Below are 16476 nucleotides of genomic sequence, written 5' to 3'. Positions count from 1 at the left end.
AGCCACATTTTTTAGTAAATATTTTAGGACTTTTCCTTTTGTAATGGTGATGTGCATAGCTCACCAGCTCGTAAGTTTGCATTGCTTACTTGTCTTGGATAGTGCTAACTGTTAGAATATTTATGTTTTGAGATCCATCCTTAATTTCTTTTCATTTTTCTTCATTTGTGAGGGTAGTTTAAGAGAAATTCTAATTGAAGATCTCTGCCGTCTCCCCTCCTTCCCACTTGTTCTTATTTGAGGTTTACCGGAAAGTTCTGATTGCAAACATAATTCCGTATTTTATACTTCTAGCCTATATTTTTTGTCAAGCTTCATGAAAATAACATTTTTTAAAAAATTACTCTGTCCCTCTATCCCCTTTGTGGCACATAGACTACTTATGTTCATTTGTTGATGTAGTCTTAGATTTGTATGTTCATTCATTTGCTCATTTATTCTGACATGCATAGATTTACATATTATTCATACATTAAATACACATTTACTAACTGCCTACTATGTGCCAGGTACTGTACTAGTCCCAAGAATATGTGATAAAAACTAGGCTCTAACAGTTACAATGCTTTAGTGAAGATGTGTGTAAAATGCAGAAATTATCTTGGCTTTGAGGGGAGCAAGGTGGTGTGGAGCCCCCACAAAGATCAGATCACTGCATGCTTCAAACTACTGAACAAATAATGTGTGTTACCCCTTTACCCTTGGGGAAGAAAACAAATACCTCTGAGCATCAAGGTACAAAAACCTAGACACCATCAGTGTCTTCAGAGAATGGTCAGCTTGGCACCCTGTGAAGGGAACTTGCCTTGACACCTTGTGGCAAATTGCTTTTCCATAAGTTTGGTATTGCAGAACATTGGGTGGGTTTGTATCCACTTTGCGGTGTCCCCACTCCATTGGTGGAAAGCACATTTGCTTGCAACTGAGCTTTGTAACCCCCCTCAAACTGTGTGCCAGATCTTTTATACCTGTGTGCTGTGACAAGAAGCTACAGCTGCCTTGTTAGTCTCAACGGACATGACCTGAAGGGGATTAAAAACCACAGTTTGCACATTATTTGCTTTAATTCTTGATGGGAAGGCAAAACAAAAAACTTTTAAAATTCAAATTACTCTGCATATCATTTGTCCATTTAAATCACTGCTCAGTAGTGTTTTTCAAAACTAAAAATAAAAGAAAATCTAATGGGGTGAGAAGGCAAGTTGGGCGCTGACTTTTTTTCAATGCAGAACCATAGTTCACACCCATTGGGTTGAATAGGAGGGAGAAGAGGCAGAGAAATAGATAATTTAAGATTTATAGTGGTATGTGAGACAGGCAAATTCAAGGGACAATATGAACTTCATCATTAGTCTAATATTATTTGAGTTTTCAGCTAAGATCATAGTGTGTGCACAAAATCAAACTATAAAACAAAACAGACTTCACAAGCCAACAGTGGGAGAGCAATAAAAGCCAGAGATCTGCTGGATGCTAGCAGAAATGATCTGGGCATTGGTGGGAAAGGTTTCTTTATATTGACTTAGACTAGAGTTTTTGAATTTAATTTATATGTTATTTAAAGTCTTTGTGAGCTGGGCGCAGTGGCGTGCGCATGTAGTCCCAGCTACTTGGACAACTGAGGCGGGAGGATCCCTTGAGGTCAGGACTCTAGCCTGGGTAACCTAGTGAGATCCTGTCTCTAAAAGTAAGTAAATAAATTAATAAATATAAATAAAGTTTTTGTAGTGCAATAGTCAAAGATACCCATTTTTATGGTTTTGTTAATGGATTTATGTTATTTTCTGAAAGATGTATTTTCAAGTATATATAAATTAAAAATCTTTTTTTAAATATCTGTAAGAAGTACATCTCACCTGAGTTATGTCAAAATAGTAAAAAAGGAGACTTCCAAAAGTATTTTCTATAGACAATATTAGTATTGCATCGAATAGAAATACTAATATCATTTGCATTGAGTTTAAATATTATATTGAATGTAAACTATTAATAATAATAATTTGATTAGAATTACACTGAATGTAACTATTCATATTGACATCTTTAAGGTTGCAAAGTTTCTTCCAGAAATGTTACCTTTTCCATTTATACCTTTGTCCTTATCTTTCATGACTCCCTCCCTCAAATTTTATGCTCTGGTAACATCAAACTACTTTCGGATCTCCACAGTACTGGCATGTTCTCCCTTCTGATTTCAGCTCTGCCTTTAGTTACTTGCTTTTTGCCCGGCCAGCTCTTTGTCGTCCTTCAAGTCAAGCATCACCTCTTCGAGGAAGCCTCACCTGACTCTGCCCCCACCTGAAGTCATCATTCCCCCCACTACACACACAGTGTTCCTGTAAGACTTTCTGTCCGTCACTGTATGTTCTGTAATTGCTTATTTTGCAATTATGAACTCATTAAGGTTTCACACTAGCTTATTTAATTTTATACTTTCAGCACTGAATACACTGTCTGGCTCTTAGTAAATTTTTGTCAGATGAATAAACAAGAATCCTTCTGTATAGTTTTCTTCATATAGGTCTTGACTTTAAGTTTTTGTTGCTATCATGAAGGGGTTATTTTTTATTGCTAGTATATGGGAAAGTTATTGATACAGCTCTTCTTTCTTATCTGCTCCTGGGAGTGAACTGTATGTGGTTGCACGATTGCTGGTGGGATTGGTGGGCAGTTTATTTGTGTGGTAGTTTTCACCAACTGATTTAGCTAACAAAGTCAACATTTTGTGTGTCAGGTAAGGTATAAATGAAATACAAATAAGCTCTAGGTGGACTAAATCTTTTCAAAGTAAATTAGTGCCATGAGCATATCAGAGTGTGTTTGTGTGTAAAATCATAATGGGAATGCAGCCCCTTCTCATGCTTTGAGGAAGGAATTCAAATTTCTTTTAAATTTCATTTTTTGTTTGTTTTGTGTAGTCTTGTTCAACTCAGGGTCTAAGAACAAGGAGAGCAAGGAGTGTGTCTTCTATATATATATAATTAGCATGCAATAGTGTTTGGCTCATAGTTCTGCTAAAAATGTATGAAAAAATTGAACAAAATAATAAATAGATGAATCATTACTCCCAAAGTCATTCCCATTTTCCCCTAGAAAGGTAGTAAACAATATTTATTTTGATACAAAAAAGTCTTACATTATGCTGGACACTAAATTTTACCCCATCCTTACCCCGTATCAGAATTGAAAAAAATGCTGAAAGCATATTCTCTAAAATTTAATTCCAGTTTTGGAAGTTTGGGTGTTAGAGGTATTTTATCGAGATAACTGGGAGATGACTCATGTTTTAGTGAGCGTGGTCCCTACCCGAGACACTGACCCTTGTTAACCATCCACCTCTGGAGTAGGACCTTCTCATAACTTGTTACAGGGAGTATTTGCTTCCCCATCCCACGTTCATTCTCCCTTTTCCTCCTTGGTAATAGAGCCCCTGATTCTTATCTGGGCATATGACTGCTTGAAAAAAATTTAATTACATACTTTATGGCTTTATAGAACTATACGATACAGTTCTGGCCAAAATAGAAATGAGTGTTAATGTTCCATTGTAGTTCCTGGGAAACCTTAACAGACAGATGGTGCATACCTTTTGCCCTTTTTCTTCAACTCTTTTTCCATCTTGCTGTCTGGGACTTTGATGGGACAGCAGGTGCTCTGGTCATCATACCGGATCATGACAAGAAGCGTGGTAGTGCAACGGGAGGAGCCTGGGTCACTATACCAGCCTTGACTGCCTTAGTCTGACTTAGTTTAGTTGACAGAGATACAACCTTTATCTTGTTTAAGCCATGATGCCCCAGACCTAATCCTAACACACTGTCCTACTGCAGATCACTGCTAGGATCTTACGACTTCATTGTCCATCCGAAGATTCTCTTATTTAGTCAGCCTTGTTGAATCATTAACTCTCGTCCTGGAGTTCTGTGCCAGGGTTTGATGTTGGCTTTGTTCTGAAAACGATTGATCTGAGAATTTTTACCATATTGTCTATAGTCGTACTGGGATAACACAGAATATTCATCAACGATTTTGGGGAAAACAGCCAGATTCTGAATTCCAGAATGTCAGCATCATCCTGTTCTCATAAAGACTAGAACCCTTTTATGGCACCTTAGTGTATTTGGCTTTTCTTTAACATAGTCCACGCAGATGGGGAAGCAGCTTTTTAGGGGCTTTGGGAAGATAGGCACATCCTACTATGTAATGCTCAATGTGGACGTTTGATGCTCAGGGGCTTTTTGGGCCCCACACCTGGTGAGAAAGCCAATATATAAGTAAGTCACTGTTGAGCAGGAAGAGAGATTTTTTTTTAATTACCTTTCTTGTTCTTTTAGCTCAACCCCACTTTTTAAATAATCACTGTAGTGACTTGTATAGTCTTCCTCACAGAAACAAAGCATTAGCTGTTGTTTATTTTAGGGTAAATATTGAAGTGAAGGACGTCTGCGTCTAAAAAGACTCATCCATGGAAGCTAGAAATTGGGGATGGTGAGGAATTTGTATGTCCTATAGGCTGAGCTATGGCTTTTTCCTGGATCTGTGTCAGTCTGCGGACCTAGGATCCACCTTGACCTTCCAAATATGCCTTCTTTCATAGATGAGACTAGAGAACGTCAGAGAAATGAAGGGGGACATTTCATTTCCTATGGCAGCCATGGTGGTGACTAGTGGGACATATTCTGTCTCTATGAGGATTGTGATCTTGTCAGCCTATAAAGTTCATTTGTAATTTCTCAGAGACTTGGTGTCCTGGTTGATGGCATGTTCTAAGGGCTGTGATAAGAGCCAGGAAAATGGATCTTAAAATGAAATACCCATCCAGAACTCATGATACAGCCCTCTGCTGTCTAGAATTGGTTTCCTAAAGGAGGTACCACAAAGATCTGGGTCATTTTATGAGTAAAAGATCCAAATAGCCAGGAGGGGTTCCCATTTATGGGAATTGCCAATACCAGATTATCAGAACTGGATGTTAGCCTTGGACAGATCTTCTGTCACCGTCACTCTTCATATACACCTGATCTGTATGGTCCACACTGAAACTCTTTACAGGTTTCTTTCTGCCTGGAGGAAGATTATTCCTTGTAATCCCATACAAACTCTCACTGGAGAGCTTTATAGTTAAGTACTTTTGCTTAGTGGAAAGCTCTTTTTTGTTGTTGGGGCTGAAAGGGTAAGGTTAAAATTGAAAGCTGTATTATCTGTGACTGGATGGTAAGCTTTTTGAAAGCATATTGGTACTGAGGAATCCTGGTGTCCACTTTGCCTCTGACTATAAGATGTGTGTTAGACCAGTTTGGGAAGTTAGAGTGACCGTCCTGGATATTGTAAGTACAGTGATGGGGTTGGTATGTCACCTTTATTTTGCCACACTATCATTATTAGAATACTTAGAGTTCTATAAAAAAAGACTCTTATTTTTAAAAGTACTAGAGGCATAATTTAAGGAAACCCCTTAGATGATTTCCTAAAATGAGGAATTCTTTATTTCTTAGTCTGGCCTTCATATCTTCAAACATTGTCAACATATCAAATATTAGTATACCAAATATAAAATATTGATTGAGCATTGGTTTTTGTTCTGGGGAACTCAGGGACATCCAAGAAACCTAGTGGAAGTAGTGGAAAGAGCTTTGTTATTTAATAAGTAACTAATTTATTAGGATAGTAATGTTAGCTGTGATCTGAGGAGTCTTGGTGTCTAGCCATGAACTGGCTGTGTGGCCCTGGGTCAGAACATTGAGCTTCTCTAGAGTGAAGGTTCTTCATAGTTCTATAAAGTTGAGGTTTAGAAAGAATAACATCTGTGGTTCCAACTTTTGAGATCCCTGAATATTTTCTCTTAGATGCATTCTGAGAAGGTCTTTGCCCTCAAGAAAATTTAGCTGTTTTCTGAGATTGCCTTACTTCTGTTTGGTTCAGTTCTAAAAGTAACACGTGTTTACTATTTACAAAGGAAAATTCAGCTGGAAAAATATGCAGAAAGAAAAAGTCTCCTTCAATCACACCTTCTGAGAGATCATCATTTCTAAAATAGGTATATAATTGTCTTGACTCATTTCTGTGCATAAATTCGTATTTTTGTGATATGTATATATATTTATATAATCTACATGTATCTTATACTAAAATTTGCCTTTTTAATGTAATAGTTGAGATAATGGGGATCTTTCTGTGTCAGTACATATGGCCCTACCTAATTTTTTAAATGGTCTCATAGAGTCTCACTAATTGAATGTTATGGTTTACCAAAACATATTTTGGCCAAATGGTCAAGTGTTAAATCATATTTGGCTGAAGTTAAAGCTAAATATTACTGTTGTGAAATGGACTTCAGAGATATAAGAAAAATATCTGAAATTTCAAAAAACTTATTAAAATTTTATTATAAAATTTGGTGGGCAGATTTAGATAATAAACAGGCATGGTGATTTCTCACTGTCAGCTGTTAGATTATTCCTATAGTCAACATACATTATATTCCACATTCGTAATACCAAATAGATACTATTAATAGCTTTTAAGTGAGGTGAGTAGAGGAACAAGGTACTGCTTGGCTAGCTTTGCCAGAATAGAGTGCTGATGATGGTAATGTTGTCTTTCAGCAGTTAAGCTTATTGTCTTTCCAAATAGTAACTGACTAGGTAAAGACTGTCAGTTCATCAACCCCTGTCTTTGGAGATTGGTTAGCTGGTCATGTGTTTCACTGAAGCAATCCCAAATATTGAAGCATTGTGCACTGCTTTAAGCATTCTTTTTGAATATTTTCAGAAGCACACTTATGATTGCTGCCATGTTGTATATTTTTTATTTCTAATTTTCTAAAATTTTGCTGTTTCACACAATTATTTGATTAAAAAAAAATCTCTCATTGATTTTGGCTCTAGATTATGTGGCAATAGAGCAGTTGTAGTTGACTATTAAAATATAACAAAATTTTCTCAACATCTCCTGTTTCTCAGCTTTCATTGTGTGTGTTCCGACTTCAGCATTATTGCTGGAGTAGAAAGATATGAGACTTTTTATCATGTAAGGAAAATATGAACTCTCAACCTACATCAGTTTTGCTATCTCCCTCTACCTTGCTTAAGCAGATTCCGGTGAATAAATGACCTTCATAATAAGTAACCGTTGGATTTAGTAGGCTGCTATTTTAGTATTCTTATCAGCAAGTAGAATATTACGGGATTTTTGTTGTTGTTTAAACAGGCTGCGTAACAGCACTAGCTGCTCTTCCATCTTGTTTAAGGACATTGTGTAAATACACAGCAAACTGGTTCTACAATCTCACATAAGTCAGGAAATTAGTTGAAGAAGAGGGAAGAAAGTGCTAGACTCCCTTTGTGCTCTCTAGTTCTGTTCATTTCACTGTGCTGTCATTACTTTCCGAACACACAGCTGTTGAGTGCTTATGACTCCTAAGACACTCACACTTCACCATGTTTGTTCCATTGTCAACAACAGCTGGCCATCACTGTTCTTTACAGGTTTTCTGTTCCCTACTACTTCAGTCAGATTCACCATGTTAGTGTGAGAGACCAGGAACTCTTCTCGTAAGCAAATAAAGCCCGAGCAGAATTGAATGCCCTGTGAACACCTTATGCTGTCTTACCTAAAGTAGGTCTCTGGTGGTTCATGCATGTCCAAATGTCTGATGTATAAGATATAAAAGCAGCCAGTTTGGTAATACCAACATTCTTTTTGTGCACTTTACAGTATAATTTAGAAAGAAGAATTTTGGTAATGTGTTTTCCAGAAGGACTTTTGGTTCTAGGATTCATAGTTACAACAAGTTTGAGCACTCTTTTGTCTGGTGAGAGAATTAGAGAGGTTGGTATTCCATAGTAGTCATTTTACCAAACTTGTTTAAAATTAGCTCCTATATGCTTTACTTAGGAGAACTTTTAAGAAAGCAATTTTAAATTTTATTGTTTTGAGGTTTTATTACTGAGAACGTGTTTTGTTTAGGTATCTCATTTTTCTGACACTTTTTCTTTATGTGTATACCTTATTTTGTATGGATCTGAAAAGACTTCATGGATGTCATCATTTATGATTTTATAGTTTTTCCTATTCTTGAAATTTTGACATGGCAAAATAACAAAACCCATGTTTGATGACTCCAATATCTTAATCTCTGTGGATCTTTTTATATTGTCATTTGTTTCCTTTTTCCTTTCTCTTGGTTTTCTATTATTTTGGTTTCATCTTTTGGTATGCCTGATGGTTCTTAATGATTTTTAGACATTGTATATAAAAAAAACTGTAGAGATCATTTTGGGCTGTTTATAGTGTCATTTTTCCCCAGAAGGGATTTACTTTTGCTTGTAGGCAGAATCAGAGATTGAGCTGACTGGCGGCTGGGCCTCAGAATTTGTGAGAGCGAGGCAATTCCTAGTTCCCCCTTCTTCTAAGGTGGGGTCCCACCTGAAAGCCTTAATCTTCCAAGTCTGCTCCTCCTCATCCATTTGTCTACCCCATATGGGAGACCAGCAGAGCTCTCTTCAGCTTTTCAACCTCCTGGGTTGTTACTTTATGCTGTTTTCAGCTTCTCAACATCACTTTTTGAAAATGCCTCAAGGGGAAAAGCAGTCCCAAATATTAGCCTAACCTCCTTGTGTGCTTGTCTTCTCTCTGGGAACTTTGTCCTTAAGTCCTCACTGCCTTGGTAGTTCTCTGATGTCTTGAGAGAGATTTTGGGGAGGAGGGCCTGGTTCTTCTAGTTCTCAGCAAGAAGATTGGTGTACAACAAGCTCATCAGTCATATTTGGAGTCTTACTTATATTTGAATGTGAATATTCAGATATTAAAAATAAATATGTATAGCATGCCTTATTTGCATTGCTGAATCTTGTGCTGGTTATATATGATAGGAATCTGTGAAGTCATATGATCCTTTATAATATTGAAGTTCAGGAATGCCAGAAATAACATTGAATAAAGCATTCAGCTATTTGGTCAATTTTTAAAAATCTGCCAGATTGATTTTTAATTCTTACATGTATTATTTATGTCATATATATAAGCCATCATATTTCTTATATTCTCCCCATTTCCTGTTTTTCTGTTGGGTTGCTTTATTTTGATTGATTGGCAGAAGCTCTTTGTATCTTAGAAATATTAACTCTTGCCTATAATATGTGCTACAAATGTTTCTTCTCAGTGTGTTATCTTTTGAATTTATCATTTTTGTCATACTAAAGGTTTTCATTTTTATGTATTTCTTACAGTGGTTAAAATATGCCATCTTTAAGATAATAAAAAATTCAGCCCTCCTTTCTTGTAATAGTGTTATGATTTCCTTTTTTTCCTTAATATCTAAAGCTTTGATCTATACAGAATATGTTTTTGAGTATGAGAAATGAGATATAGGTATCTAGCTTAATTTTCCTCATGGCCAGCCAGTTGCTTTTACACCATTAAATAATCTATTTCTCCAAGATATCATTTGCTACTATTATGATAGGGTCTATTTCTAGACTCTCTTATGTTCTAGTGATCTATTTTTTTTTTTTCCACCAGTGGCTGTCCATTTCATTTATTGAGGCTTTTGGATATAGTTTTAAAATCAATAACAAGTTCTTCACCCTTAAAAAAAAATCTTAGTTCCACAAATTTTTTAAGTAGATTTTAGTAATTTGGATAAGGTAAAGCCTTTTGAGATTTGAATTAAATGTTGAATTTGTAGATTTACTTAGGTAAAATTGATATCTTCATACTACTGAGTTTTCCATCTCCTAAGTTTTATTTCAAAAACAATTTCTTTTAATAAATGTTTGTTCCTGGTTAATTCTTAGGAATTTTGTGTATGCTATTGTTATTATGAATGGGATATTTTCTGGTATTTTGTTTTCTAACTGTAGAGAGCTGTTTATTATTCAATGTAAATTTTGTAATTGAGCCACCTTTCTGAATTCTTTTTCACTCATTCTTTTGGATTTTTCAGGCACACGAATATATTTTCTTCAAATTATTATGTTATTGTTTCCTCCTTTCCAGTGTTGATACTTCTTAATTCATTCTTGTTTCTAATTGCACTGGCTGCCCTTTAAAAAAAATATTAGACAACAGTGGTATTAGTTTATATTTTGAAGCATAATCTTAGCTTTCAGTTATTTAGATAAGAAGATTGGTGTGTTTATTTCTTTAATTAAAAAAAAAAAAACCTATTGATTCTTTTCACCAGCTTCTCTGTGTTGTACTTTCCCCCCCAACTTTATAAAACAATCAACTATTTCTTTTCCTTCTTTGTTTAGTAATGAAAGTATTTAAGACTTTAAGTTTTTCTCTGAGAACACGTTTACGCATATCTTATGGGTTGATTTATATTAATTTATTACTCTTTTCTATATTCCAGTTCTACAATTTGAGTTCTGTTTTCTTCTGATCAAAAAGTCATATGGGAAGGAATTTTAAAATTTCTAAATATTTTTTGGTTATTTTTATTTTTGTGATTAATTTCTGTTTACTTACCTTATCACCAGCGAATATGGTTTGTATGGCTGCTACATTTTAGAATTTACTGATTTTTTTTTTTTTCTGTGTCCTTATGGTCCTTTTAAAAATTAATGGTTTGGCCGGGCACAGTGCCTCAGGCCTGTAATCCTAGCACTCTGAGAGGCCAAGGCGGGAGGATCGCTTGAGTTCAGGAATTGGAGACCAGCCTGAGCAAGAGCGAGACCCCGTCTCTACTAAAAATAGAAAGAAATTATCTGGACAACAAAAATATATAGAACAATTAGCTGGGCATGGTGGTGCACACCTGTAGTCCCAGCTACTCAGGAGGCTGAGGCAGTAGGATTGCTTGAGCCCAGGAGTTTGAGGTTGCTGTGAACTAGGCTGACACCATGGCACTCTAGCCCGGGCAACAGAGCAAGACTCTGTCTCCAAAAAAGAAAAAAAAAAAAGAGGATTTAAAAATTAATGGTGCTTGGATATTTATAAAGTAAGTGCACACATACATGTATATAGCTACATATACATATGAGATCTTATTATGTTATTCAGAGCCTTTATATCATGATTTTTGAGGGATCAAATGGATTTATTAATACCAACAATTAAGCATTAAGTAAATTTACCCTTTTTTCTTGGTCCTTTTGCCTTGCATTTGATCTTGTCCAATGTTAATGTTGTGATCTATGTGTTTTGGAATTTTTGGAAATTGACGAGTTGGAGGTAGGTTCTGATTTTATCTTTGTCCCTCTCTTTATTTTGAGTTCTTTGCTACTTTTCCCCGCTATAGAATAAATTCTATAGTTAGATCACCTGAGGGTTATCAGGGAAGGGAAGAAGTGGGCCTGTACTTGAGTCTGGAAATATAAATAGAATATGAAGGGTGTCTTAGTCTATTTTCTGTTGCTTATAACAGAATACCTGAAACTGAGTAATTTATAAGAAAAAGGCTTTATTTCTTACAGTTATGGAGGCTGAGAAGTCCAAGGTCAAGGGGCCGCATCTCGTGAGGGCCTTCTTGCTGGTGGGGACTCTGCAGGGTTTCAAGGCACACAGGGCATCACACGGCGACGGGCCTGAGTGTGCCAACTCAGGTCTTCCTCTCCTTATAAAGCCACCAGTCCCACGCCTATGATAACCCATTAACCCATTAATTCATCTTTTAAAGGCCCCACCTCTTAGTACTGCCACTTTGAGGGTTAAATTTCAACATGAGTTTTGGAAGAGACAAATATTCAAACCATGGGTAGAGGTGTGTGGGTCTCTAGACAAGGGGGAGGGATAAAAAAATAAGAATGAAAATAGGATGAAGTATAAAGTACATATGGAATGTGAAAAAAGCCTGACTTTGGAGCAGAAAGTTTGAAGAAATGGAAAGTAAATGTGAGTTAATGAAGTGGGACCAAAGTTTGGAGGATCCTGAAAGCTAGGCCGTGTGTACCCGTTTACAGAGTCAGCCTGTGACAGCGCTTGCTGCAGAGGATCGTCTCTGGTGCTTGTTTATGTTGATCTCACATGTTCATATTCCCTTATTGCAAGAGCTCAGAGCAGTACACCATGATTTACCCTATGATCTAAGCACATTCTTCGAGTTTTATTTTGCATTTGACATTCTGCCTCGGTGATTTTTCAAGTGATAGTAGAGGTTGGTAATCTTCTCTAAGACATTTTAAGTTTGTTAAGTTGTGGATCAGTCTAGCAGTCCCTTCCTTCAGCTCCATTCTTCCCCTTCCTCTTCTGCCTTGCCTACTACCAAAACTATAAATATAAGTCTCCTTGCATACACTAACTAAGCAGATGAGATGGAAATATGCCAAATATGAATAAGTGGCCATGTCTGCAGGCCTCAACTGTGTAGTTGTCCCTCAAGAAGCATGTAGGATGGTGGCTTACTGAGAATTGAATGGAACAATGAATGCAGTTGCCAACAATTTTTTTGAGTGCCCACCATGCACAGATCTCTGGGTAAAGGTGTGGAATCCAGGACCTTGCAGTGTGGTATCAACTGACTTTGAGAATGTTAGCTCTTCAGAAATGACACTTTTGCTCCAGAAAAGAATGTAGAGAACTGAGAGTTTTCCTTTGGCTTTTGCATAAACATACATTTTTTTTTCTATTCCTAGGGGATTCCTTCTCACAGTTCCGGTTTGCTGAGGAGAAAGAATGGGATGGTGAAGCATCATGTCCAAAACAGGTAAGATAAAAGTTTGTCTGGGATGTGGGTTGGCCCCTCTCAGGCTGAAGGCCGACACCTTTTACGTCATTGTTGCGATAGAGTCTTCCTGTGGAAAAGAGTAGTAATTCATATCGGGTCTACTCTCAGTTACCTAAATTGTTCAGAACATTTTCAGAGGGTTAAAATTATACAATTCCTCGAAGCCAGAGTTCGCCTTTCTACCTGGTCATCTGTGCGTATTACTCATGTGGACTGGGTTGTGAGGTAGAAACGCAGCAGTAATGATTTTGACAAAGTGGGCGACTTTGCCATTTGGCTTTCCTCCTTCTGTCACTCTGTCACAATTCCCTTAGAGTTGAAAATTAATTTTTTCTCCCTTCCTGGTTTTGGTGTTAGGTGAGAAAACCCTTAACTTTATAGCTTTAAATAACTCTTCTCCTACGATTAGGAGAATAAAGGTATAAAATAGGGAAAATATTATAGAAGTGTTTCAGTGAATTCATGAATTCCAAATGCTGTATTTGCTTTGTGTTTATGCCATATTTTCTTTCTAAGGAATTCTGATTATTTTCCAAGAAGGATTTCACTGATTGTTACCATGTAAGAGATGACAGATACTCTCTTCTTTTTAAAATATACAGAGACTTAATGGTGGCTTGTCACATGCTCCCCAGCTGCAGGGCTGGAGCATAGCTTCTGATAAAATGATTAGACAGTCTGCCCACCGCGTCAGAGAGGTGCCTGAAACAGCAGGCCAGAAGCCCAGGGGTGAGGCGCTCTCCTCTCTGTTCTGCTACCAGATCAGCAAACATGCTGTGGGTGGCTCATTTGATCTCTGAGCTGGTTTTATGCTCAGTTGTTTGGGGTGGACATTGACTCATACAAGTCATGGGGAGGGGAGTCACTTGTAAAATGACTGCCTGGCACTTTACAAAGGGTATGTTATATATAATATAGAAAAAGTTGAGGGAAAAAAAAAAATGTTGGCCAGGCATGGTGGCTTGTGTCTATTATCCCAGCACTTTGGGAGGCCAAGGTGGGAGGATTGGGTGAGGTCAGGAGTTCAAGACCAGCCTGAGCAACATAGTGAGACCCCCGTCTCTTCAAAAAATAGAAAAATTAGCCAGACATGGTGTTGCATGCCTGTAGTCCCAGCTACTCAGAAGGCTGAGGCAGAAGAATCACTGGAGCCCAGGAGTTTGAGGTTGCAGTGAGCTATGATGACGGTCACTGCACTCTAGCCTGGGTGACAGAGCAAGATTCTGTCTTCAAAAAAAAAGAAAAGACAAGAAAAAGTTTGTCTTTGCCTTAGCTTGAGTCTGTTTAGGCATATGCCTGAGGTCCTGTTTAGAATTGTAGGACAAGTTGAAAACAGACAAACTGAGATGGTTGAGGAATACAGTGAAAGCCAAACAATTCTCATTTCAACTCCTTTTGAACCTTATTGGCTATCAGAGAATATTATAAATATCTTGAGAGTTTTAAATAATTCTAAGCTTCTTAATTCATCAAAACAGAGAGCACTTGTTATTTACTGGACATTTTATTAGAGCTTATTCAGAATGAATAAGACAGAGAGTAATGCCTGTTTATTGCTCTAGGCCCCTGAGCATAATGGCTGAGCTTTAGTACGGTAGATGCTCAGGAGATACTTATATAACAAGTGAAAAAGAACGCCACATAAAATAAGTGGTGTGATAAATGAGCTAGTGTGATACTGTGGGAGACAACTACTTTGGGCTGGAAATGATTACGAGCAGTACCATGGGGACAGATCATTTGAATGGGCCTTGGTGGACAGGTATGATTCTGGCAGGTCCTGTCTGAGGGAACATCGTGAGTGATGAGATCAGAACCAGGTTGTGCTCAGAGAAGGGTGTGGCCGGAGTGTAGCAGTTCCAGGGGAGGAGGCTTCAGTGATAGGTCGGGGCTAGTTAGCATCTACAGTTTGGTCTTGCTTTTCAGAGAAAGAACTCTGCGCAGGGGTGGGGGACATGTGGCGTTCTCATTTCAAGATTGTTCTTTTTTAAGGACCAAAGGAGGCACGAAAAGCTTCATGTTTCTCTGTTGCACCCCTCTTAATAAAAGGATTTGTTCCGTAAGGTTTGGATTCAGTCAAAAGGCTGCACTTAGGGACCTAGAAGGCCACGTGTGGCCTTAAGGCTGCAGGTTCCCCACCCCTGGGAGACACAGACCTGATATGAATCCTAGTTCTGTGACTCGGGCAAATTTCTTTCCTTCTCTGTTTTCTCATCTTTACAAATGGAACTAATAATATGTAATGTGGAATTAAATTGGATAATAAAGGTAAAGCCCTTTAGTGTAGTTCCTGACACATACGGAACACTCAGAATGAGCTGTTATTACTAATATTATTTGTTAACAAAGTTTTGTTTAGCAAGACCATGGAAATGGTTAGATTTGACCTGAGCAATATTGGGAAGGAGGGAGGGATTGAACAGCTGGGGTGAGAGGCTGGAGGCAGGGAAACCAGCTGGGAGGATGTTCCGTTGGGTGACCGGGAAAGGGTGAGAGCCTGGCTTGGTGCAGGCAGCAAGGGTGGAAGAGGGGCTGTGGGTGGGTAGGTTTGCAGTGGGGGACTGTGGCCACTGACCAGATGAGCGACCCAAGGACAAGGAAGATGTGCTGTGGCGCTTAGCTTTCCACCCTGAGTCTCCGGGTGGGTGGTGGTGCTGTTACTGGAACAGAAGAAGAGTGGAAAGAAGCTAAGTTTGATTTTGAGTTTGACGTATTGGTAGGACACGTCTAAAACTGAATTTATTATTTCCCCATCAAAACTATTTCCTGTCTCACTTAACTCCTTACTAAATTTTCTTTCCTTTCTTTTCTTTTCTTTTCTTTTAAACATTTCATTGTCAATACTTATAAATTTTCTTTTTTCTTGCTTGAGAGAGAAAAAGGCCAGGAATTGGGGGTGGGTGAGTATATTTATGTATATATTAATAGATGTTGTTCCTCATGCCCTCGCGTGACCAGTGACACAAGAAGTAGAAGAAATAATGGGACATGTTGGAACTCTAGCAGACAGGGACCCAGTACCACAGCTGTGACTTGCATTGACTGCTCTGTGGCTTGCGTGCAGGCGGGCGAAGGGGCCATAGCGGCAGTCAGGGTGCTGTGCCGTAGCCATGGGCCTGCCTTACCATGGGGTGTTGGTCCCTTGGATCTGTGAGTGGGATTTTCAGATCTTTTCTTTGGACAGTGTGGGGACCATGTAAGGAAGGAAGGGGTGGGAAGAGAACTTCTTTGGGTGAATAAATAGATATTTTTTAAATGTCCTGAAGCTTTCTTTATTCCATTTTTAATTTCTGTTGACACAAATGACTTATTGATTCAATAGACTTTCCTTGAATAGCTGCTGGGTGATATGCAGTGGTTCCTGAGGGCCTGGCTTTTGAAGGTGTAGATTCTCAGACCCACTTGTCCAGAGAGTCTAGTTCTGTGAGTGAGGCTTGAGAATCTGTGTCTTAAAGAGCTGCCCAGCTTATTCCAAAGTGCTGCCCAGTGTGGGCACTTTGGCTCTTAATGGGACAAACTGGTGACCAAAAAAAGAAAGTCATCTTACACGGTGGCGTTTGATGGGAGGTTCTCAGCCACAGGACTCCTGCGAGGAGACAGGGGAAGCCACAGAAAACACTGGTTTGAAGTGTTGCAAAGGCATTGTGGAGGTGGTGCAACGTCAGCTGGGCACTAGATGATGGGAGGGAATCAGGAATGTGGGAGAAGACGACAGTCAAGTAGGGGACACCACTGAGCTTCATTCAGAGCACAGCTCATGAACACAGCCAGCCGTTCCCTATATCTTTGGTCTCACAAACTTTTCC

The 16476-nt window shown here is 38.3% G+C and overlaps 1 protein-coding gene across 1 annotated transcript in view; it reads left to right on the top strand.

Moving 5' to 3' along the window:
• The window catches only part of AVEN (apoptosis and caspase activation inhibitor), a 148209-nt gene that overhangs the window by 125542 nt on the left and 6191 nt on the right, over nt 1–16476 (top strand). Inside the window, exon 3 of the mRNA XM_069462108.1 lies at nt 12579–12649. Coding sequence (XP_069318209.1) covers nt 12579–12649 — 71 coding nt within the window. The remainder of the gene's footprint in view (nt 1–12578; nt 12650–16476) is intronic.

The sequence above is a fragment of the Eulemur rufifrons genome, chromosome 2 (genome assembly GCF_041146395.1).
Source record: "Eulemur rufifrons isolate Redbay chromosome 2, OSU_ERuf_1, whole genome shotgun sequence".
Lineage (NCBI taxonomy): Eukaryota > Metazoa > Chordata > Mammalia > Primates > Lemuridae > Eulemur > Eulemur rufifrons.
The sequence above is the reverse complement of the archived record's forward strand: the minus strand, read 5'-3'. Positions and strand labels throughout refer to the sequence as shown.